This window comes from Lepidochelys kempii, chromosome 2 (genome assembly GCF_965140265.1).
Source record: "Lepidochelys kempii isolate rLepKem1 chromosome 2, rLepKem1.hap2, whole genome shotgun sequence".
NCBI lineage: Eukaryota > Metazoa > Chordata > Testudines > Cheloniidae > Lepidochelys > Lepidochelys kempii.
In genome coordinates, this window is record NC_133257.1 from 39,658,015 (window position 1) to 39,684,162 (window position 26,148).

At 41.1% G+C, this 26,148-nt stretch overlaps 1 protein-coding gene and 1 long non-coding RNA gene across 7 annotated transcripts in view; one reads left to right on the forward strand and one right to left on the reverse strand.

Annotated features, from left to right (window-relative positions):
- Nucleotides 1–26,148, reverse strand: part of VPS13B (vacuolar protein sorting 13 homolog B) — a 921,287-nt gene that overhangs the window by 140,505 nt on the left and 754,634 nt on the right. For all 6 annotated transcript variants that reach the window (XM_073330465.1, XM_073330462.1, XM_073330464.1 and 3 more), the window contains exon 36: nt 2,935–3,342. In XM_073330465.1, coding sequence (XP_073186566.1) covers nt 2,935–3,342 — 408 coding nt within the window. The remainder of the gene's footprint in view (nt 1–2,934; nt 3,343–26,148) is intronic.
- Nucleotides 551–19,135, forward strand: LOC140906466 (uncharacterized). Its single transcript, XR_012157118.1, has 3 exons — nt 551–642; nt 3,543–3,594; nt 18,505–19,135. It is a non-coding gene; the product is annotated as an uncharacterized lncRNA (long non-coding RNA).

Genomic DNA, 26,148 nt, shown 5'->3' on the forward strand with positions numbered 1-26,148 from the left:
TTTTAAATAGTCCTCGTTCTCAAAAATCTGATAGACACAGCTACTGCACTTTTCCATTCAGCTAACTTGCATGATATTTTTTACACTTAATAAAACAATTCTTGCTAGTAACTGCAGTATTCTTGTGTCTTGTGAAGATCTTTGAGACAAAAATATAATTCAAGCCCCATCACAATATTTTATCTTATTTCATAAAGTTACCTTTAAATGTTTTAAATAAGGCGGTTTTGAATACAGTTCTTTGGAAATGTGTTTTTCAGTTACTGAAACTTAAAAACAATTTCCCACATTGCTGTGTTGGAATTCAAAAGCTCATGTGAACGTGATGTGTTTTTCTTCTTATAAAACAGAAAGATACGCTAACTTTAATAGGAGAAATGTGAAGAGAGTCTGTTGATCTCTCTTTATTGTCTAGCTAGGGAAGTTATTCATAGTAAATGATTAGCTTCCATTTTGATTAGATTTGGCACTGCTGTCGCTTTATTTAAAAGTGCTTGCCAGAATAAAAACATACTAGAGACTTGAGTGTAGTTTACAGCATTCAAAAAAACCCAAACATAATCTGTCTCCTGGAACTGCCTGAAAGATTAAGAAATACAACTTTGTAGCAGAACGTTTCTGAGGCTTAATGTGCAAGTCAAGGTAAGTCCTTCTGGGAGGATGAAAACTCAGGGGAAAGTGATATACACTGCTGAGTTTGCCAAATTGCTTTAAAGTACAGTGACAGTCCAGGCTTGGCTTTGATATATAGAAGCTTATGTGAACACCATAATGTACCATCGGAGGGATAAAGTATGAGTATGAAAGAAGGGAAGTGATGGAAAGAAAGAGGATTAGAACACACAAAAGGCTAAAACTATGTAAAGGATATTAAAAATGCCCTTTACTCTACTCAGTTGCTGCTCTTTCCATGCGAGGATTGAGATACAATTGGAAAAGCGTGGGAATACATTTACTCTTTCTGTCTGTACTGCAATTTATTTGTGGATAAATCAAGAATTTCAGCCTCTAGCACTTTCATAGCCTTTCATGTTCTATGAACCTTGAATTTTTCATTTTTAACTTTTAAAACAATAAAAAAGCACTGAAGTTTATTGGCCTGAGCGGGAATATTTCTGATGAAAAAGAAATAAATCACCTAGTTTGGCCTAGAACTCATACTTCTCAGCTACAAACCATTTTCTTTATCTCTTAAGCTACACTGCCAGCTGGCTAGGTCTGGCTAACTTCCAGATCATGTAAATGCACCATCTTATTAGTTTTACTAATAGACTAACCAATACAGTTTATAAAGTGGTGCAAAAATCCTTAAACGTAAAGGGGAATCTATTTATGTTTTGCATTCTGCTAATTCTACTTAGGGTGTGAAATTCCTTACATTTTTGGGCCAGTCTACACTAGAAGTGCTACATCGGAGCAGCTGTGCTGCTGTAGAGTGTCTGATGCAGACACTCTCTGCCAATGGAAGAGAGCTCACCTGTCAGCATAATTACTCCACCTCTTTGAGAGGAGGAAGCTATGTTGGCGGGAGAGTGTCTCCCACTGACATAGTGCCGGTGTGGCCAGCGCTTAGGTTGCTGTAACTTGCGTCACTCAGTGGGGTGGTTTTTCCACACCCCTGAGTGACATAAGCGGTAGTGTAGACGTACCCTAAGTCTCACAGCAGTGACAGCAGTAGTCACAACTGGAAATTTCATTTTCTGACTGAGAGTGTCTGTGTGCCTAATTCCCATTGATTCTATTGATTTCAGTGAGTTAGGTGCCTAGGTACTTTTGAAAATCCCACCACAAGTCTATCTGCATCTTTAGGTACCTAAATACCTTTAAAAATCTGGTCTCTAGTATCTACTGTGTGGAAGTTCTAATTTGTCTCTCTTGTATGCATACACATTAGCAGCATTTCTTACAGTATCCATGTAGTCAGAATTCAACCCAGAATTATGAAAAATTAATAATAAAACAGTAGCAATTAATATTTACAGTACTTTGTAATTTATCCCAGGCCCTCAAACATTTTACAAATACCATTAAACCATATAACATCCCTGACAAGTACAGGAAGTACTGAAACTATTCCCTACATTTACTAATGGAGAAACTGAGGCAAAGACAGGTTAGCTTATTGGTTCAAGGCCACACAGTAAGTCCAAGGCAAAGCCAGAAATAGTACTCAGTAATCCTGAATTCCAGTCCCCAGTTCTAATTACTACACAATATGAAAAAGAATATAGGAGAGGGCAGGCTTGGTTTCTCTAATACTGGTGAACTACTTTATAAAATCGTAGTTCTAAAATTTACAGAGTTTGAGTGGGTTTGGGGAGGGTTTTGGGGGGAAGGTTGACTTTTTTTGGTGGTCTACTGGTTACAGTAAAAGATTGGAAATCAGGATTCTTGGAAATCTAGATTCTCCAATCCACTAAAGCCACTTTGTGCTATGTAAGCTGTGCAAAGTGGCCTTAAAGTGATGGGAGAAAGCTAATGGAGAATTCCAGGAGAACACTCTGCCAGTAGAAAGCTGGTGGAGATGGCACTGCTAACTCCTGTGTCAGCCTTCCCCACACTCTGGGCTAAAGGGACCAGGGGAGAGGTGAGGAGGACGGGACAGAGAGGGAGGGAGATGGGCAGAATGGAGCTCTACTATCATAGGGAACCTTATGCTAGCAGCATAAATTAGGGATGCCCCTGTGTAGCCATAACTTGTTCCAGGTCAGACAGCCCCGAATCAGGGAACTGCAACCAGTTAACTGAGCTCCACATCAAACCCCAACTCCTACCTCAGAGTAGAGAATTATGGTAATTGATTCTGCTACTAACCACTGTGTTACCTGGAGCAACAACACAAATCTCTATATCTCACTTTACCAAGCTGTAAAATGGGGAATATAATGACACTTATACAAATAAGTAGCATCTTTCATTTTTAAAAGCTCTTACCTGTAGTTTTATGTCCAGCTTTGACATGCAGACTTCCACTGAGGGTTGATAAAGATACTAACAGGCAAGGTTTATTTGGGTGTGGCGTGGTTTCCATAGAAACAACCATTTGAGCAGTCTGAATGGAAATCTTTTGAAAACAGGAAACAACTCTCCACAAGTTTTCTTGGACTGAAGTCATTTTCTCTCCATTAGCACTTACTGCAGGTTGAGAATCCTTTCTAATGGAACATTCGGGTGCTGATATGTCATCCTTGATTGGAATGCTATTGGCTGAAGAATCAGCCTCTTTGCTAGTCTCATAGTCATTCGTCCTTATGATTTTCTTCAGGAAATGATTTATTTGATCAAGTTTGACAAAGCTCAAGTTTGCTTTCAAAGGCTTTGATATAGCCACATTTATGTCAGCTGCAGAAAAGATTTGAGAGAGACAAAAACATTATCAATTACTCATTTAATGGAAAAAATAATTACCATTTATTTGAAATATGGAGGGAGAATGCTATTTCTCTGGCTGATTTTGACATTTCAATAAAATTACTAAAAACAGTGATCACTGTTTGAATGGAAGAAATTTAACACAATCTTATTTTCTTGTTTCTGTTCAGGGATCATCACAGCCTTATGAAAAGACATAGACAAACTCCAGTGTGTAGGAGGGTAAATACATAAATCTGTGTGCATCATACTGAAAATATATATTCCTCGTTCCCTTGAGTTTTTGTCAAGCAACTCTAGTGGTACTGTATATAAACTCTAAAGCTGACAGTGGAAATTTTCACCACACTTAAATTGATGGATAATGTGTATACTTTTTTGGTTTTCTACTCAGTGGTTATATCATACTGTTTTAAATGTATTTTGTGCTTAAATGTGAACAGTAAAGCAAACCTAAAAAATTAGTTATGCTCAATCTCTGCTTTGGGGAAACAGTCAGGACAGAAATAATGTAACCTTTTATAAATATTTCCCCGCTCTGTTAAATCTTCTTGGTACTTCCTGTGAAATTATATTGATACTTCCTGGTTTAATTAAAATATCTCAAAATGCATTATTTTGAGAAATCACAATAAAATGAATTTCATGGGTTGCAATGACATTTCTAATAGTTGTGATGTTATATTCCCGCAAAGTACCAAGACGATTGTGTAGGTGGGCAGCAGAATTTTTTGGTTAGTTAAATCTTATTTTTATGCTGCTGAACACTTCTCAGAGCCAGTGAGTTGGGGCTTTCAGCACAGAAATCCAGGTTTAACTCAGTTTTTATTGTCCCGGCCACACTATAAGAAAGACAGGGGGCAATGGATGTGGTTTAATTAAAACAGCACTTTACCCACTTAAAATATGTGGGAATACCCAACAACAAACCACACAGTGCAGGCCATCAATATTTCCTTAATTGTTTCCCCTTACTTTCAGCCCTCCCCCACCCAACCTGATTCCATGTAATCTATTGCTGAGACCCTGCTGCCCTCCCCTCATATAAGGATTAAGGGGGCTAGAAAAAAGGAGGGAGTTGGCTTCCCACTGTACAAGACATTAGGAGCCCTGAACCCACTTCCCCACCTCCTTTAAGAGATACTTTCCTCTAAATCCCCTTCCAATCCATTCCCCCCCCCCCGATAACTATATCCCTTCCATAATGAGGACCTGCACTGAGCATCTGCCAAATTTTTTAGTTATTACATTGTGACATCATAACCTATTTCCTCTGTGCCACCCCACCATGTCCCAGACCAGCTGTGGGGAAAGCAAAAAAACCCACCCCATCTTGGGCAGTCTGGCAGTGAGGGAAAAATTCCTTTCCAGCCCCCAAGTAAAAAGGTGACTAGCATAATGCCCACAGCAGATCATGAGAAAACCCAGTTCTACTCCTAATCAGTCTGCGGGAGGGTGGGTGTTGCCAGCCTGATCACAGTGACAGTGGGCTTCTCATCAACTGCCTGGGGTATAAGTAGCTCTCTCCCCCAGGTCATCTGGAAGGGCAGTGTCTCCACACACATACCTGGTCCAGCTACTTCCTGTTCCTCCCTGCCCATCCAGGTAATTTCCCCCCTTCCTCATCTTTTGTACTAATTGAAGAGTAAGCCCCTTGTAGGGGCAACAACCCCTTTTCATCCAGTCAGCCAGACAAGAAGCCACTGCACACAGTCTCTGTGAGTACATTTTTGCTTTGGGGTTCAGCTTTCATTCGGTAATGAAGAATGAAAAATTGTAGTTGCCTTTTTAAGGAAAAAAGGGGTTTTCCCCCCCTTCTGTACAGTTCTTTTCAGTTACAGAGCACAATTTGTGATCACTTTCATTCATGCAACTCAGCTGTCTGAAATGTTCACAACAAAATACAAAACTGCCTAATTTTAGGTTTTGTTACAAGTTCATGTTGCAGACAGTGTGTTGAAAGGTTCACATAGGTTGATAAACCTTTAAATCAAAGTTGGGCCAAGTTTCAAGTTTGAAATGACCAGCTTGTTCTTTTAAGGCAAAATCATTTGAGATTTGTGGTTTATCCAGATGAACTCAGCTCTTCTGCTTCTCAGGCAATATGAAACTTTTTACCTCAAGGGTTAAGGGCAGCAAGATTAGATCCTTACACCACAATTCAGAAAATCACACAAGCACACACTTAAGTTTACCATTGATTTCAACAGGCTTAAGTACAAGCTTAAAAGTTTTCCTGAATCAGGACCTTAGTCTCTAAAAGTAAAATTAGGGTTATTTTCCTACAATGACAGGACATAAACTTGCTAATGGGAAGGTCAGACTTCCATTATATCTTTAAGGAAACAAATGTGGAATTTGGAATAAAGGCTTCCTGGAAAAATGTTATTAATGCTTCATTGGCAGCAGTTAGCTGTAAGTTACTGTTGAAAAACTATTTTAATCATAAAACTTACCATTTTAATTAATACCTTTCTGAAAAATTTTCCTTTTGTGGTGAAACTTTCCATGTTGAATTGAAAAGTGTTACACTAGCTAAGACAGGTAAATAACAGAAAGGCCCATATATAGGCTAAAAGGATGGGCAGAAAATAACAAAATAAGTAACAACTTGAAATAAACTGAGAAAGAAGGGCATGGAAAGTCACAGAGGTCCAGATTTTAAAAAGTATTTAGGTGTACTGCACTCAGCGTTGCAATGCCTAACAGACTTAGGAGCCTAAATCCCAATTTTAAAAGGGATTTAGGCATTAGAATCCTAAATCCCCTTTAAAATTGAGATGTAGGCTCCTAAATCAGTTAGGCATTGCAACAATGAGTACAGCAGCACCTAAAAGCAATACCTTTAAAAGTCTGGGCCTAAGACTAAATCTCTCTGATTTTCTCCAGGACTCACCATCCCAAATAAACAAGGAAACATTTAAAAAAGTAAAAAATCTATTAGTAAAATTTTCAAAAGCGCCCAAATTCCCAAGTCCTACTGGGATTTGGCTTCCTAAATCACCTAGATGTTTTGGAAAACCATACCTGTTAGACCATCTTTATACATCAATGAAGTTGCACTGAAGGACCAGATTCAAAATATTGGTTGGTGTTGCTTCACAGTTAAGCATGAGAGAAACTAAACTGGAGGCAAGACATCTTATTTTTCAAGAGCATATTTGACTACTGATGCTTTCCTGCAGCAATATATTCTACTTCTGCAGACAGCAAGAATAAATACATCCTAATATACATGTTCCACAGGAGAGGTGACAAGATAAAATCCTAGAGTATTCTGCATGAGAGAGCCTTAAAGGACAGATGAGTAATTGCCCAGTAGTACTCTCTTGGGATCTCTCAGACAGAGAAAGATATAGGGATAGATTAGTCAGAGAGATTGGACTGAGGTGCACTTGCAGAGCTGAGCAGAGAAACTTGCACAGCACCTGTCTCATTATGTCTGTATTTAATTAGTGCTATTAGTCACTTGCTTTCATAAACCTTGAATTCATCCAAAAAGCAATTAAAAAAAAAAGTTAGCACTAAAACACAGGAGCAACACAAGCCAGGGTAAGTGGATGGCTTCCCTGTTTTCCACACTGAAACTGTGTGTGTCACACAGTAAAAAATGTTGTCATGCCTGATAACTTGGCAAATTTTATATCAGGTTATTATTATACATTGAATCAGGCTTAACAGAAATTGGTGGGTCAGCCAAAAGCATAACTGCAGAAAATTTAACGTTGCAGCCTTTATTGCAAATATTTTAACAATCTCATAATGACAAAATTATGCAACAAGATTCTTTGGCATTTTAAGTAAAACATAAAAAATAAAAATAAAACTGAGCAATCCACATTATTTTATTGTTTGCCGGGTTTTATACTTTCTCCTTAACACTGTGAAAGGAACATTAACCTTCACTCTGAGAAAAATTTGTTTAAGTGATGGACAGAATATATATCAGTGGAGATTGGTGACATTTTACAGCAGCAGATAAAGATCATAATGGGTGAAATTTTCAACCCCTTACTTGGCCCCTTCATACCAGGTAAAAGGGCCACTAAAAACCATGGATACAGGTGGGAAAGAATTCCCCAGGTTCAAGAACTAAGACAGACAGCTACAGACTATCTTTTGAGGACACCTTCACAAGCCATGGAATACAGGTGGGAAGGGCATGGTGGGGGTAGGGCCACAGCATGTAGCACAGAAGAGATTCTGGACAGTGTTGCTGTCTACAGGCAGGCGGACACATGGGTTGCAGTAATTTAGGCAGTCCTTCAGAGTTATCTAAATTACACTAGAATCAGGATGGAGCAAAGGTGGCTTATAGCTACGTTAGCTGTCTCCTGAAGGGCAAATTCTCTGCCCTGCAGCATGGAATGAGATTCAAAACAGGATAGGCAATTCCCACCCCATCCTCATCTGAGGAGCTTCCACTGCAAATAAATAATAAAGGGATCCTTAACAAACTGGGATAAAGTGGACTATTCCAAATTACATAACTACATATGAATAAACTGTATTAGAGGATCTCATGGAAAAATATTTTCTTCCAGTGAAAAGTGCATGTAATTATTCTGCTTTCCTGTTTGCTGTAATTCTCTCTCCATTCCCTTGCCACATATCTTTAGATTACCAAGTGAATCCAGTTCTGTCAGTTATTAGTTTCTAATTACCCTTCACAACTTTCTGAACAGCTACTAGGAAACAGAATGATGAAATGACTATTGAGTTAAAAGGAGATTAGACAAACATAAATAAATTACACTTATTATATGCTCCCACCACACCAGGAGATGACTTAACAGTGAAAGGAAAAGAATCACATTGCAATAATGAAATCAGAGAGGGAATTCGGATCCCAGAGGCGATTCTATGGAGTTTATGTTAACGTATACCTTGTGGGGGACCAAAAATCAACTGGAATAGTTTCCTGAAAATTATTTCCAGCTATTTTCTCATTTAAAATGTTCCAACTTCACTTGACCCATTAGTCATCATATTACTTACATTTATTATGTATTTTGAAATATATTACAAAAAACCCAATGGATTCAATATGGCCTGTTTTAACAAAATCATAACGTCTATAAAAGAAAATGTATAACCAGCACTCTGAAAATTCTGTCTGAAACAATTTCTTCCTTTGTCATTTCATTATTAAAGGTGTACCAAAAATAGGTACAGACTTACAGCACTGTGACTATTTTTTCTCTCTATGAAATATTTACGGATGCTCTGTGTTGATGTCTTTTTATACCATGAATTAGGGGTGACTGTGTAATTCAAAAGTGGCAGAGCCATGAATGAGTTGTGTTGGTCAACCCCAGTGAGTGGAATGAAAAATTCTACACATACATGGACCAGTCTGTTAAAATAATACCAGGCAATATTGTATTTCTTCTTCTGCTTAGGTTTCAGAGTAACAGCCATGTTAATCTGTATTCACAAAAAGAAAAGGAGTACTTGTGGCACCTTAGAGACTAACCAGTTTATTTGAGCATCTTTTTTCTCCTGCTTAGCATTTCAAAGTTTGATTTTTTTGGTCAGTTTTCTCAGCAGTAGGTTGTGCCATTTCCAATAGAGCCTAACCTAGAATCCATGGCTAAGTTAGTTACTGGATGACTGTTTGAAATGCTGGGAAAGTGACAGAACCATGACTATTTGCTTTTGGTAGATATGAAATATAAATATATCTTAAAATTGAAAATATATGACTTACATACTTCAGTTCTGAAAATATTAATATTTATACATGTTGTATTATCCTTACCAATTACTGTGGAGATGACGGCAATATACTTTAACTTGTAATGCCTAGGTATCTGACAGATAGGTTTTGCCATTACAAAGTCTACATTTGCCACAGTTATATCTGATGTACTACATTGTTTCCCTATACTTCAAATAGGAAAAAAGTGCCTCATCCTGCAAGGTGCTAAGTACCGTAAGCTCCTGTTGAAGTCAATGGGCTTGATCCTGAGAAGTGCCAGAATTGAAAATATAATAGGTCATTCTTTCTATTAATTTATATAGGGCCTACAGTGTGCTCGGCTCTATATATTTAATTTGGTGAATCAGAAAAGAAACCTCATGAGAAGGCAAAATGAAAAATATGGGTGTAAAAAAGTCATAGATCTCATAAGTATAGGATCTTTTCAAAGAGCAGTAGTGAGAGGGAAGGAGAAAGGAAAATGTGTTCTTTGCTGGGAATTTATTTTCTTAGACTCAGAGTATCCCATGATTTTAAATGGATATTTCCCTCTCTCCCAGAGGATTGGCGGAAGACCAGCCCTTTTACCCAGCTGGGACACAGGACTATCTCTTCTGAGTATTTTGCAGAACACCACCTTTCAGAGCTGTAAAATACTAAACTTCTTCATAACCACAAGATTTAATCCTACTATAAAGAAAACGGATGTCTGTCTGGAATAGAGCTTTCAACTATTAGGACTGGAGAAGCACCTTAACTCTTCTAAGAAATAGTTATCTGATGGAGGGTTAGATTGTGGGAAGTGTTTGGTTCCACATGATACCAGCATAACTTCTAGCTAGCTGCATTAGAAATCTTAGTGGGGTTTCTAACATTAGATGAATTATTTTGTAATCTTCCTCAGTTTCTCTTTCAAAATGAAGACACTTTCCTCAATTGTGTCTAACGTGACCCACCAGAAGTTGTAGTCTTTGTATTTGAAAAATGTGTCTTTTTCTTTGTTTTCCATAAAGCCATATTTCTACAGCTGCTGCCATAACTGGGCCCCTTTTCTTTCTTGAGGGTGATCTGATGAGCAATGGGTAGAGGTTGGTTCCCATTCTAGGAAGCCTATTGTTAAAGACACTCTGTGAGGGTGACGGACTGAAAGGCAGGGTCCTGTACTGAAAGCGTCTCCTGTAGTTTCAGAAGCATATATACTTATGTTGACATACCATAATAACAGGGGGTCATGCATCTATCAATGACAGAAAATTCAGAAGGAGTAGGGATTCTATTTAAAGTCTACATAATGCATTTAGATTTCCAGGTGAACACATTGAGCAATTCAAGATCCAAGATGGCTTGCACATCTTGGTTCCTTTCAAGAACCACAAAGAATATTGAGTAGATTCCACAGGATCAGTCATTTGATAGGAGAGGTTTTATGGCCAAATGTGAAGTAGATACGAGATGAGTTGTTTGTCCTTCCTGAATTCTTTAATTTTGGAGATGTCAAACATCTTTCTTTCAGGGCACTGGATCAGTTCTATAAAATCGCACATCTCTGCAGAAGCCCTCTCATGTGGACTGCCTCCTTTGGATGGGGTTCCCCCAAATCATGCTGTGGATTTGGGGATGCTAGATATTGCAGAACTGTAGTCTGGGCATGGGAGGAAAATCCAGATCAATCTATTACATATCCTCTTCCTGATTAATAGTCTTCTTCAGAACTTAGAAGACTGGTGGGCACAAACTGTCTGTTTCTAGACAACTGCTTTAGAACATGCCTACACGAGCACTTATGCTGGCAAAACTTTTGTTGCTCAGGGGTGTTCCCCACCGCGAGACGTAAGTTGTGCCGGCATAAGCGCTCATGTGCACATCGCTATTTTGGTGGGAGATGTTCTCCCACTGACATGGCTACTGCCAGTCACTGAGCTGCTTTTATTATGTTGACAGGAGAGCTCTCTCCCATCGCATAATGAGGCTACATGAGCACTCTTACACCAGCACAGCTGTATTGATACAGTTGTGCCGCTGTAAGCTTGTTAGTGTAGACATGGCCTTAGTCTCTTATAAAATCAAAGCAATGTAGAGCTGGAAGAGACCTTGATAGGTCATCTAGTCCAGCCCCTGTGTTGAGGCAGGACCAAATATACCTACACCATTCCTGAAAGGTACGTTTGTCTAACCTGTCCTTAAAAACCTCCAGTGACAGGGATTCCACAACCTCCCTTGGAGGCCCAGTCCAATACTTCACTATCTTATAGTTAGAAAGCTTTTCCTAATATTGAACTTAAATCTCCCTTGCTGCAGATTAAGCAGATGACTTGTTATCCTACCTTCAGTAAGCACAATTGATCACCATCCTCTTAGTAACAGCCTTTTACATATTTGAATACTGCTATCAGATCCCCCTTCAGTTGTCTTTTCTCATTTTAACCTTTCCTCATAGGTGAGGTTTTCTAAACCTTTCATCGTTTTTGTTGCTCTCCACAGGACTCTCTCCAATTTGTCCATATTTTCCTAAAGTGAGGCATCAGGAACTGGACACAGTACTATAGCTGAGGCCTCACTAGTACCAAGAAGAGTGAGACAATTAACTCCTATGTCTTACATACAACACTCGTGTTAATACGCCGCACAATGATATTAGCCTTTTTTGCAACTGCATCACATTGTTCATTCATATGCAATTTGTAATCCACTATAATCCTCAAATCTTTTTCAGCAGTATTATTGTCCATCCAGTTATATTTTGTATCTCCGCATTTGAGTTTTCCTTTGTAAGTGTAGGATTTGGCACTTGTCTTTATTGAACATCATTATTTTGATTTCAGACTAATCCTCCAATTTATCAAAGTCATTTTGAATTCTAATTCAGTCCTCCAAAGTCCTAGCAACCCCTCCCATATTGGTGTCACCCACACATTTTATAAGCACACTCTTCACTCCAATATTCAAGTCATTAATGAAAATATTGAACAGTACCAAACCCAGGACAGACCCCTGCACGACCCCACTAGATACACCCTCCCAGTTTGACAGCGAACCGTTGATAACTACTCTTTGAATATAGTTTTAGAACCAGTTTTGCCGATTTATCATAATTTCATAGAGCACGTATCCCTAGTTTGGTTTATGACAATGTCAGGTGGGATTGTGTCAAAAGCCTTACTAAAATCAAGATATAGTACACCTCCATTTCCCATACTATTCAATAGGGTAGTAAACCTGTCAAAGAAGGAAATTAGGTTGATTTAGCATGATTTGTTCTTGTGAAATCCATGTTGATGATTACTTATAACTCTATTTTCCTCTAGGTGCTAACAAACTGACTGTTTAATAATTTGTTCCAATATCTTTCCAGGTGTATAATTTCCTGGGTCCTCTTTGTTCTTTCCTTTAAAGACAGACATTCTGTTTTCCCTTCTCCAGGTCTCTGAGATCTCACTTACCTTCTCTGAGTTCTCAAAGATAATTGCTAATGGTTTTGAGATTGTTTCAGCTAGTTCCTTAAGTACCCTAGTGTGAACTCCATGGGGCCCTGCTCACTTGAATAGATCTAACTTATCTAAATATTTTAAATAACCTATTCTTTCCCTATTTTGTCTTGCATTCTCCCCCTCCTCCTTTGTGTTAAGTATCTGGTCACAATTTACCTTCTAAATGAAGACTGAAGCAAAATAGGCATTAAACACATCAGTCTTCTAGATGTTATCCCTTATTAGCTCTCCTTTCACGCTAAGTAGAGCCCCCTGCACTTTCCTTCATCTTTCTCCTACTCCTAATGTATTCCCAGAACCTCTTCACCTTGTCTTTTATGTTCCTTGCTCATTTGGTGCCTTACCTTTCTGATGTTGCCTTACATGTTTGTCTAGTCTTTTGAATTCAACCATAGCAATTTGTCCATGTTTCCATTTTTTTAATAGGATTCTTTTTTGATTTTCAGGTCATTAAAGAGCTCCTAATGCAGCCAAATTGGCCTCTTACTATTTTTCCTATCTTTCCTTTGCATCAGGACAGTTTGCTGTTGTGCCTGAGCAATCTTTCCCTTAGATTTTCTGTCCATGGGACCTTACCTACCTGTTCTCTGAGTTTGTTAAAATCTGCTTTTTTGAAGTCCATTGCCTTTATTCTGCTGCTTTCACTCCTTCCTTTTAATAGAATCATGAAATTTATCATTTCACAATCACTTTCACACAGATTGTCCTCAACCTTCAGATTTGCAACCAATTCCTCCCTGTTGATCAGAATAAAGTCTAATATGGCTGTCCTCCTGGTTATTTCCCAAAACAAAAAGTTGTTACCAATACATTCCAAGAACTTACTGGATATTTTGTGTTTTGCCATATTACTTTTCCAACAGATATCTGGGCAGTTAAAATCCCCAGGTGTTGGCCTGTCACTTGAAAGAACTGCCCACGGACAGAGAGAGTTCACAGGTGCAGTTCACACCTGAACCATATGTAACACTTTCCTTAACATAATCTTAAAAGAAGCAGGAGGGGGAAATATTTGCCTTGGGTTTCTTTGTCTTTCTTACCTTGATCCAAATTGGGAATGGGGAGCTAATGACAATTTATGAAGCCTCTTCTAGCTTTTGGATTTCTTTTATTAGAGACTCTTATGATGCTGGACCAGTGACAAATGTGAGCAGTGCAATGACTAGTCTTTTCTTCACCTTTATTTTGAGAAGATTCAAGGCTTGCAATTCAGACATTTCCTCATTACTAAAGAGCCACTCTGAATACAAATCAGAATTGTCTTTACCATCCTCAGATTTCCTTTGTTAACACTTTTTATGTTGGGAAGGGATAGGCTCTGGGGAGCAGAATGAGACTCATGGGCAGGATTTTTTTCCCTATTGTTTGTCCTATTGACAGACTAAGGCTCCTGTTTATTGAGGATGGTGGAACTGGATCCTGGTCACTTTAACAGTCCATCCTGACTACTGTCAAGGGAAACCTAGGCAGGATAGGAGGTACAGGAGGAGCATGGTTTCCCCAGACAGCAGGGGTAGTATAGTTCCTTGTTTGTGGAGACATAAGCTGCTTGCTTCCCCAGGGAGACAAGCAGTCATGGCACTACTTCTGGTGGCACTCATATTAACTGGTTAGTGGGCATTTGGGGGAGTGGTGAGAACACACATAGTCACTTCCTGTTGCAGCTGTACTGGAATCTGGGGCAGGGCTGGTTTTAGAGGGGAAATGGCAGCATGACTGAGGTTGTCCGAGAAGCTACTATAGTTAGAAACAACTGCATAGGAGGTGTTGCTAAGACTCTGAACTAATACAGATATTTTCTCCACAGTCTGCTTTCAAGTTGCCTCTGCTGCTCCCTCCTGCTTTGGATCCTGCTTGAAAAGGGATGGGAGAGCAGTACTGGTGCCTGCTCAGCCATCTCAGCATGGCCTTTGCCCCATGCACTGGCTGCAATGTGGAATCTTCCCCATAGTCATTATGGGGGGCACCAGCACTCCATACATGTCTGGAATCTTACTGTCACTGGGTATTCCGACAGGACTGTGATGGGGTGTTCACCCCACACTTGCCCTGAAGGGGTTAATGTAGACTAAGAAGGGGGCCACAGACAGTCCACAACTAAGGGGAATCGGGTGGCTTAAGTAACCCCCTGACTGGGATTGGGGCAAATAATGAGGGAGCCCAATTGAGGAGGAACGAGCTGGACTGGGTTTATAAAATGGGAAGTTGGCCATAGAGAAGAGTCTGCAAGGTAGCAGTCTGCGGTCATTCTCTGCGACAAGGGAGGTGTGTTTGAAGCTGTAGAAGCAAGTAACCTACAATTGCTTCCTGGGAGAAGGGAGCTATGGGGCTGGCAAGTGAAGGAGGGAGAGCCAGAAGGTAAGGACAGGCTCAGGGAACAGGCAGTAAACATCAAGGATGGAACAGATTTGGGCTGCTGACTAGAGGGTCCCTGAGCTGGAACCCAGAGTAAGGGGTGGGCCCGAGTTCCTCTACCAGACACTGAGGAAGTGGCACCATAGGGACAGTGAGTGAGAAGACTTTGATACCCTGGAAAGGGAAATATGTATCGTGACCTGGCAGAAGGGCCAAGTCACAAAGAAGGAGCACCTAGAGTCACAGAGACCGAGAGAGAGAGTGCCAGCAGGGCGTGCAGCGAGCAGCAGAAAAGGGCCTCAGACCTGGAAAGAGGTAATCCCCAGAGAGGCCAGGAGGAGCCACCACCTGCAGTGAGTGGACCACGTGATAAGAATAAACAAGCCAGGCCCTCTGTGTCAGGATATACATGAGCACACAATGCATCTCTTGGCCTTGGTTTTCCTTTCTTCTCCTTGTCTGCCATCCTGATGATGGGACAGGAAAATACATCAGAAAACCTCAATCCCAAAGTTCCAAACATTTGCAGATTTTCTTTAACAAATCCAATATTCCCAAAAAAAACTGGGTAAGGAAAATGTTTTAGTTAAGATGCCTGAAAAAGCTCGGTCATAAACAGATATCTGTAGCTATTGCTTTGGGTGGAGGGAAATATGGGTGGTCTATACTCCAGCCAGAACAAAAGGTTTACTCTGCCTCCAATCACCAACGGAGAAGCCCCACTATGAAGATAAAGGAACATGAGGGGAAAATGTAAGAAGATGAGAGAGAATGGAAAGAAGAACGGAGAAAAGAGGGGAAGAAGTGAGGAATTCTCCATGGAGATCCACTGAAATAAACATGAAGGGAGAGGAGACAAGCAAACAACGAAACAGAAAAAAAAATAATGCTTAGGTTTAGGATTTTATTTCAGATTTCACCAGAGCCTTCAAAGGGCATTTTGGCTCCCTGATGCTCTGGCTATATATATTTCATATGAGCCCTGATATACCTGATCAGCCTGGATCCCAGGAAGTCCTCCCTTTCTAGGGGCTCCTAAGATCTAGAAAAGCCAATCACACGGGGTCTGGTCAAATCTGGCATCTGGAGCACTACATTTTGTTTAATCATGTGTCACCCTTGAACATGCCTCCGCCACATAGAACTCAGATCTTTAGCCAGTCAAAATGTTTAGATGGTTCATCAGCGGATGCCTTTACAAGAGAATGACTCCTCTTTTAATCTCCAATTTTGATTCAGGCTTTGGCATCTATGGAAGACTTGGAAGCCAAACACCTAAGGAGTTTTTTCATGCTTCGCAGGAGTTCTTTAGGAAAAGGTCTCCCAGGACTTAATGCAGGAGCATGCTGTGAAGCAGTGTCTTATGGTCATTTTGGGCCCTTTCTGAGAGGACCTTGTAGCCGTCATAGGCATTAAGAGCCTTTTCCTGAGGCTCAAAAAGCATTTTTATGCCTATCTGAAACAAGGATATTCCAAGGCAAGAGAAATGCATCGTCAGCCTAATTATTTTAAGATGGATCAGCCTAATGGCAGTGTGGTGTTCAAAATAATGGATGGGGCTGTAGGGAGTAAGTACCTTCCCCCCATCCTCCGCTTCTCTGCAAGTCAATCATATTTACAAAGTGGAAAACTGTGTTCAGGAGTGTCACAGGAAAGCCTTTTGGGGAGAGATTTGTGAGGAGAAGGGGACACCCTTTTCTCTCTTCCCCCTTTTAGAGAAATAACTTAAAAATTGGGACACATGACAGAAAAGATGAAGGTAGGAGAAAACAGTATTTATTCTCCCTGTCGTCCATTCACTGCTCCTTCCCAGCCCCAATACCTCACCCCCTCCGGTCTAGCTCTATCCTAACATCTGCTTCTTATCACCGTGACAAAACCAATTTATTCCCTCCTGCGTTAACCCTGCAACTCAACCCATTCCACTCCCGGTTCAGAATTTCCCCACTTCCTTCCAACCCAACTGCACAGAAACACCCTCCCACACACACCTGTCCCCAAAGCGGAAAACCCCTTCTCTTCTTACTTAGCCTTGGTAGCTCAGAACCATCCCCCTTAATTCTGAACACCTACTGTGTGTGCACACACACCGCTCTAAACTTAGAAAATCCATCCCCAGGCTCAGAATCCTTCCTTCTCCAACCTGACACTAGCCAGTACTAGCACCAGTATCAGGAAACACCCCCTTACTTGTTGCTGGGACTGAAGAATCAAGAGCAGAACCAATAATGTGGATTGTGACTTCAGGGAACCATATACTCTTAATTAGCACTACAAAAGCCTACATTCCTGGTCTCTCTCTCCTCTCTCTTCTGCCTGTAGTTCATGTGTTGCAGGGACTCCAGGGGCTGCATAGATGATCTATGGAATATTGATACTGAATTGTACATGCCTCTAGCTGCCAACTACTTTTCAAAAATGTTTCAGGTGCTATGTGACTAGGCAAATAACTACAGTTGATGTCTGTGGAGGCATCATCATGAAGGCGAACAGTAATTAAGTATTAATATTCCCTTTTTACAGATGCGGAAATTGAGGCACAAAGAGGTTTAGTAATTTGCTTAAGGTTACCCAGCAAATCTGGGGAAGAGCCTGGAAAGGATCCTAGAGCCTGTAATTCAGAGGCCTGGTCTACACTGTGAAAAATCCACATCCCTGAGTGATGCAGTTAAACTGACCTAACCCCTGGTGTAGACAGCACTAGGTCAATAGCAGAATTCTCCCATTGACCTACCTACCACTTCTCGGGCAGGTAGCGCACCTACGCCAATAGGAGACCTTCCCATTGGCATAGGCCGTGTCTTCACTGAAGCACTACAGCAGCGCAGCTGCAGAGGTGCAGCTGCACCGCTGTAGCATTTTAAGAAATAAAAGAATCCTAAGAAAAGAAATAAAGAATCAGCAAAAGGTAAAAGTAGACTTTAAAAGCACGGAAGACACGTCAAAATGATGGAAAAGATATAGAGTAACATTTTCAAAACCATCTACCTGACTTAAGAGCCTGAGTCCCATTTTCAATAGTGACATAGGCATCTAGAAGGCTATGTTTCATTTAAAGTCAGTGGGTCTTAGGCTGCTAAGTACCTAAGCCACTTTTGAACATTTTATCTGCATTATCTTCACACCTCACTGAATCCTTGAATTGTGATTTTTAATAAAAATAACTCTGTCAATAAAAAATAACATGCGCACACTACTATATTTGGCATATTTCTGTTTGTCCTCTTAATCAAATAAATGTCATTTCATGACTACAGTGTCAGTGGTTCAAAACTTGTTTGTAAAAGAACAATGAAAAAAATACCAGAGAGCTCAAATGTTTTTGCAAATGACCCTGAGTTAATTAGAAAAGTCTGCACCCTGGCCAGTTCCCCTTCTCACGTGTCTGCTCTCATTAAATCAAAAAATTCTCATTTCAAAGTTAACAAACACCATGGTTAACAAAACTGTTAAAATGGGATCAAGTGGGCACATTCCTAAGTTTATATATGATGTCATGTTAAGCATCCCACAGCTGAACTTGCAAGAAGTATGAATGATTTTTCAATATATTAAGTATCTGATCTAATGCTAATTTTCTCTCTATAGGCTAACTGTGCTGGGAACAGGTGGCCCTGCTTTCAATTACAGAGGGCTAACATGCCAGTGTGAGGCCTGGATTAGTTCACCTTCTCACAGGGAATTTGCTTCGGTTGGGAATGGATTTATTATGGCTTCACACATGGAACGGAGCTCATGTCAGTTGAGGGCAGTGACACATCATACGATTCAAATTAACCTGCTGTGGACTGTTCTACAGGGTTGAGATTGTGTATTAAAATGACGACATTTTAAAAACAGTTTGAAAGAAACCAGGATTGCTGAAGTGCAATGGTTCCAATTTGTTCCAACTAATCTATCACCTGCTAGAGATACTATTCTAGTGGATTTCTGGTAGCTGCTATTTACCAGGTTTCTCCAAATCACTGACCTTGCTAATGGGTACAATTGTTGCCTTTTGAGGTAGAATTTTTTTTTTGAAGTGAGGCTTGGGTTTTGGTTTTTTTTAATGTATAACTAGAGGCAAAATATTCATCACAACATACAAGCAATGGAACGGAAAGACAAATAGACAGGCAAACTCAAAAGAAAAATCTTGAACTCTGTTTTATCATTCAGCAGAGGGACTACATCCTATTTCTTAATTTGACTGGATAAAATGTTCTACAGAAAATTATTCCAAATGGCAAAAAATCAAAAAGCTTAATAATTTCATACTTAAACTATCATCTTTCCAAGAAAATGTTAGGGAAAGAGGATTTTGGCACAGAAAAATTTGTGTTTTGCTTACAATTGTACTTTTAAGGCAAATAATAATATAAGTTATATTTAATAAATTTTTGAAACCTTTTGTAATATATTACATACAGCAAAATTATGTGGGATTTTTGTTCTAAAGTAAGACTTAAAGGGTAGGGATAGCAAGTCATTTAGTAATAAAACAACATGGTCATCTTTATTCTTTGTCTAAGAAGATAATTGCCCAGAAATAATCATCGGTTCAACTGTATCTAATGTAATCCTACATGTGAAGAATTAAATAGTCCAGTATTAGATTTACTATAATAATGGTTGTGCGTGTTGATCTAGCAGGAATTAAAAAAATTTTTTTTAGATAATTAGTTACTGTAGAAAAGGAAAGAATTGTTTTTTGGGGGTAAAGTTGAGTTCTGTTCCCACTGGCTCAGTGATATATGCTTATTTCTCATAGGATCCTATTACCTAAAATCTGGAAGAAATATCATTTTTCGTTAGTTGCCAAAAATGTACAAAATAATCCACTCATTTGGCAAGAAGTGTATTAATGTATCCTGTTATTCCCATTTAATTGGTGGTTTCCAAGTCTAGCTACTAGCTGTAGTTTTTTTTATCTCTAAGTTAATATAGAGTGACAACCTGGCTTCCTGCATGGTGAAAAAATAAAATTTTTCTATGGAACAACATCTACTTATCTACTTTAGCTGACAAACTGTTTACAATAACTAAAGTTTCATCTAGAGATAGCAAATTTTGGGAACAATTTACAGACTGTTTTCTAACTGCTATACTGCATCATAAGTTATATACGTGTTTGGACTAGTAGAGCTGATGTTTCAAACTCACCTTTCCAAAAATATTTTTCTTAGGAAAAATGTTTTACTTACTAAAAAACATTGAACCTTTGATACATGTACACAAGTATATTCCGCTGTCATTGCAATAGTTATATCCAGGTTTCTGACTGTATTTGCATAACTTTGACAAATGTGCTGAAAAGCAGATCAGCTGTCTTCAATGGCTATCATCTATTGCACTTGTCTATACATCAATTGATTGTAAAATAAATACATAAAATGAACATAAAGTCCTTAAAATATTTATAGTAGTAATATAGTAAGAACATGAGTCTTATAGTATTTGACAAATGCTCATAATAAATCACTAAGTCATTGACAGAATGGTGCAATCTACGTACTACTCCTTCTGACTGAATTTTTAGCAGAGTATTTATTCAATTCATTAATGATATATTGGTTTCCCCTGCTGCCACCAATATCATGTGTTCCTAGGTGGCCTTGCTGAGGCTCTCTGAAGATGACTGCTGACGTTCTTGCCCTTGGCAGATAATCACAGGCTAACTGTGTCTGGCCGCCTGACTGCTTACCATAGGACCACTAAGAAGCCATTCTTCTCCCTCCTGGTGGGTTCAGCTACTTCTCAGGTGCCCAATCATCATAGGTGCTGAAACTAGGGTGACTGGGGGTGCTGTCGCATCCCCTGGCTTGAAGTGGTTTCCATTATATACAGGGTTCACAGTCTGGTCAATGGCTCTTAGCGCCCCCACTATAAAAATTGTTCCAGCACCCCTTCCAACTACGTGTTGGAATGAGTCTTGACTAGGAGGTTTTTATTGTACTGTTGATATTCACATGTTGTTGAATTAAACCACTGCATCTTTTCTTTTCACTAGGTCTGAAACAGCACTTATTGTAGTTGTGTGGTTGTATGCAAGTTTTAAAGGGATCTAGTCAAAGCTCTAACATTGTGGAATGGTAAAGATGATGAAATTATTTGACCAAGCTCTCAGTTGTAACAGGTTGTAAAAACCTGTACTGGAAGGCAGGGATGTTTTGTTGAACCAACCTGAGCCAAAATTCTATGTTAAGATTCAGGGTATTTACGGCTGAGACATGCTTAGAAATGGGTCCAATTGGAACCAGTCAGGTGATAAAAATGTAGCTATGTGTCTTAGGCCAAAAGAGGTCTTGGAGGGAAACAGCCAAGATCTAGAAGGAAACATGCAAAGGTTTATACTGCATTATTGTTTTGGAGTTGCCAATAAAGCCAAAGACCAGGAAGGAGTGAATTTGAACACCGACTCAGGATCTGCCTATATTGCTGAGGATAGAGCAGAAAGAGACTCATCCTATTCCCACCCATAGGCGAGGGAACTAATGGTGTGGGGGGCAAGCCCAGGTTTTGCACAGGATTTTGCTCTGTGCCCAGCTGCTGGCCCAACATGTGGCCCTGTGCCCTGGGGCCCTGCGCCTGGCTCCGGTCCCGGCTGCCGGCCCCATGCCCAGTCGTGGTCCCGGTTGCTGGCCCCACGCCCTGGGCTCCACACCCACCCCCAGCTGTGGCCCTAGCCTTAGCCCCTTACCCTGTCCGTGTCCTCTCATCCCAGAGCCATGGCCCTGCTCCTGACCCCAGCTCTGCAGGGCAGCAAGGGGCGTGGACAGAGGTAAGAGGGGTTGCAGCACTCCCATTCTAAAAAAGCGTTCCAGTGCCACTGTTCACACAATTATATTTGGAGGTAGGAGATTTATTGTCTACTAGGCACATGGGGGAATCACTTAAATCACAGGAAAGTGAAACCCACCAGTAGAGACTGCCAGGGTTTGCTTAGCAGCAACCTCAACTCCATTCCTAAGGAAAGTCTCTAAATTCGGTGTCCTGGCCCTGGCAGACAGAATAGCTCAGGCCGTCTTAGTATTATTTGCATTAAACTGGGCTTCATGGTTATGTAATTTGGTAAAAAGTCTGGCCATTTGTCAGGTGGCCATCTGAAGGAATCCCTTGGTGCAAAAACTATTTCAAATAATGCCTTTAATGGTTTTCCCCTGTATATTTATTTAAAGTTGCCGCTAGGTAGCCTTCTTACAGAGGCCTGAAGATGAGAAGCCTGAGGAGTGGAGATTGGAACTGGGCAGGCAAGGACAACAGGACTGGGACAAGGAGCTCAGGCAAGCAAGAGATGGGACTAGTAAAGGGACAGGTTGGAAGGGATGGGGCAGAAGAGGACAAACTTGGGGACAACAGGCAGAAGAGTTCATGCCCTTTAGAGCACAGTCCTTTTCAGAATGGAAGCCAGGATTACTGAGTCTCACCATTCTCTGCTGTCATACACATCTGTGGCAAAATATGTCTCTCTCCCCTATAGTGCTGCTCCACACAGAGGAAGACAGCCTATTATTGCTATTAGTTACTCTGTTAGCTCAAGCGGCAGAGGTCTGTGTGGTGGATCCAGAAGTTCCAACCCTGCTGATAACCCATGGAGATGTGAACAGGATGCCACATGATGGAATTTCCATTTCTTCAGATTGCGTTTTTAAAATCATGGGAAATTACACATATAAAACCCACACTGAACATTATTAAGGTTGCAAAGTCAGGTAGACAAAAATTAACACATGACAAAATTAAGGTTGCCCGTGCATCTGTATACTGTATGATACCGTCTTTAATTCACACTATCACATACTATTTCTTCCATAAAACTCTTGTCTCATTCAGTGCACAGGATGGATCTGCTCTGGGGATGAATAAGGGATATGTAATAAAGAAGGCTGCTGTCTGTAGGACCCCTGCCTCATTTGTTTCACAAGTTGAGAAGTGTGTATTGAATGAGACAGAGGATTAAAGAAAGAGAAAGGATGCTGTCCTGGTTCAGGCAGCTGGATGCTGTCCTGGAGAACTAGATTCTATTCCTGCCTCGTCCACAGTTCCTGTGTGATGCCAGGCAAGACATTTAAACCAAGCCTTTTTCCGGGGGGTCACTAATTATGTGACTCTCACTATCTAGGTGCCTAACTGGATATCCCGGGGTCTCATTTGCAAAAGTACTGAGCTGACTGCAACTGAAGTCAATGGGAGATGTCCTTTGAACATATAAAATGCTCTATAATGCTAACTAGTCAAAAAAATCAGGTCTTAGATGTCTCAAACAGGGCACCCAAAATTAGTGGAAACTTTTGAACTTAATCTTTCTATGCCTCAGTTTCTCAGTACCTCACAGCGGTGTTGTGAAAGTAAATTCATTAATGTTTGTGAAGTAATTAGCTACTATAGTAATGAGCGCCACAGAAAAGCCCATGAGGACATTAATAATTCTGTCTTCAGAACAGGTTTTAATAATGTGCAGTAAATAAAGCATGGGGGGTACACTCCGAACAATGATGAGAAAATAAAATATTGAACAGCTGCTCATTAACTGAGCCATGTCCATTCTGTCTGCTGAATGAGGCAGGGATCCAGTGGAAAAAGTAGAATGTGATCACGTAATTAAAGACTGTAATATAATTCATATGCATAAGGGGGATAAATTAAGGTGTCACAATCAATCTTTGCAAACCTTACTAATGTTCTTTTAACATTACTCCTGGAGGGATTCTGTGTGACTGCATGCCCACAGAAAACATCCTCCCTCCCTGCACACAGAATTCTTGTGCTTCTCTGCTGAAAACTATAGGGAAGCTGGAGGGGAGAGGGTGCATGGGTGCAGTTTTTGGGGAGAGATTGCCCCTCCCAAATAGAGGCGAGGCATGAGGGGGCACATGGGGTTACCTGCCATTGCCCTGCCTCATTTCTGCAAGCGCAGAGTTGCCCAGTGAAGGAGGCTGTGTCTTGGCTCCGCTGACTCTGCAGCTGAACTCCACCTCCTGGGTCCTAGTGCCAGTTGTGCTCCCCTTCTGTGTGCTGGGAGCCTTCTTGTTTTCTGTTCAACAGTGAGTGCCCACGGTGGGATTGGGTAAGGGAGGGTGGGGAAATGAGGAAGGGGGGGTGCGGGGAAGAGGCAGTGGGGAAGGAAGGGAGTGTAATAGGGCAGGGGGAACGGGAATGTGGGAGTGACGGGGGGATGGAGAAAAAAGGGGTAGGGGAATTGCAGGAGGAAGGAGGAACTTGGCATGCGGCATCCCCTCGGCAGCAGCTGGGGCTCCCCTGTTAAGCAGGCCCATCGAACCCTCACACTGACAAGCCCTACCCCCCTACACCTGGACCTCTCTGCCGAGCCCCCCCTCACCCAACCCCCACCCCACTGATCCCCAGCCAGCTGCATCTGGACCCCACCCCATCAAGCTCGACTCCCTCATCAACCAGACCCCCCACTAAGCCCCCCACACTCAGACCCCCTCCCCGCCGAGCTCCATCTCTGCAAATCCAGACAGACACATCCCCATCTCTGACACCCAACCACCTTCACCTGGATCCCCTGCAGAGTCCCATTGCTCCTGCACCAGGAACCCCTCCCCACAAATGAGCTACTGTGCATCCAGATCTCCAACTGATTGCCCCACACCTGGATCCCTCCCACACTAAACCCCTCCACACTTGGATCCTGCTGTCCTGAACTTTCCCACCCACACCTGTTGCAGGGGGGCAGAGCCCCAGGGTGTTTCAGGACAGGCATAGCCCTTGCTCTGTGTGCAGCCTCACTGTTGAGTCCCTGTACCAGAGGAGGTGGGGGCTTCAGGGTGATCTCCTACCTCAATGCAGCCAGTGGCCTGTGCTCCCCACTGCCATACTGGAGCCACATTTATTTACTGACAAAATTTGCAGAATTTTAAAATACTGTGCACATATTTTTTATTTTTTTGGCACAGAATTTTAAATTTTGCAGATATAAATTTTGTATCCACATAGGGCTCTAAACAATTCCTTCCTGGGGTCCAATTTATTGAGTCCCCAGGTGCATGCTAGCCCTCTTGGACCCAAGCCCCAGTTCAGTGTCTTTCTCTCCCAGTAATACAAAGTAATTCAAATCTTCCAAAAACAGAACACAAATGCGCACAGCTGAAACTTCAGCCCAGCTGCAGCTAGGCACAGCCCCACCTCCCTGAAAGGACTGTCTTTCTGCTTCCAAGCACCTCCTGCCTGCAGTTTGTCTTCTTCACAGGCCTTTCCAACTGAGCCTTTGCAGTATTTTCCCTACTTGGTCAGGGTCTCTCCAAGGCCTCCCTGCTTGAAGAGCTTTCCTCATTCTTCTACTTCTTGAGCTTTTCCCTAACTGACTCTGAGCCCTGCAGTATCTGCAGACATAAATGTAGATTCCTGGGCTTCCCCCTTCACAGCAATTTCCTGCTCCTTTTGTAGTGGAATCACTGATTCCTCTCAGTGTGGGCTCATCCTGTAATCAGGGTTGATGGGGAAAGACACTCTGTTAAGTAGGGTTTTTCTTCATGTGTAATTCATATATAAAGAATACATGATGTTGTCTGGTATAAAGCTTTTATTGACATGAGTTTGGGATTGTTCATGAGGGGCAAAGACACAAATTATGCATGTTGTCTCAAATAAGTGCCAGTAAAACCTTTATACCATGCTACCACATATTCTAAATATGCTATATTAGTTATAGAAATAGTTTTATAATAGCTATTTTATTTTGTAAAGCTATTTTAGAAGATTAAAATTTTATTAAGAATATTTTTGTTTTGTATCTCTACACCTGTAATACCAAGTGTAAGGGACTGCGGAAGACTTTGTTACGGCCTAGCTAGGGAATGTCTACTTTCTCGGAGCCGACGGGTCACTGTAGGACATGGAAAACCAGCTATAACCAGCTTTAGGCCAGTTCTGTCTGCCCTGCATGGCCCTTTGCCAGGTAGCGGAAAGCCCTTTAAAAAAGTACCTAATTATATATTCATAAGCTGTTTCTGTGTAGTGCTTATTTTGGCTTGCTGTTTTCCCCTTCGTCGGACTTCGTCCCAGGCAGAGCTCCGGTGCGCTGGGTTCCCCGCCTCCGGACAGCAACGCTTGGAGTCCCTATTGAGTGTGTGTCACTTACCTTCAATAAAGCCAATAACTCGCTGCTTTGCTGCATGTAGGCCTCGTTCTTTCAGAGCACTCCTAATAGGCCTGCGGCCTAGCACAGAACACCAAGTGTCTAGATTACCATGAATCCAACTGAACAGAGTTCAGAGGGAACAGTATAAA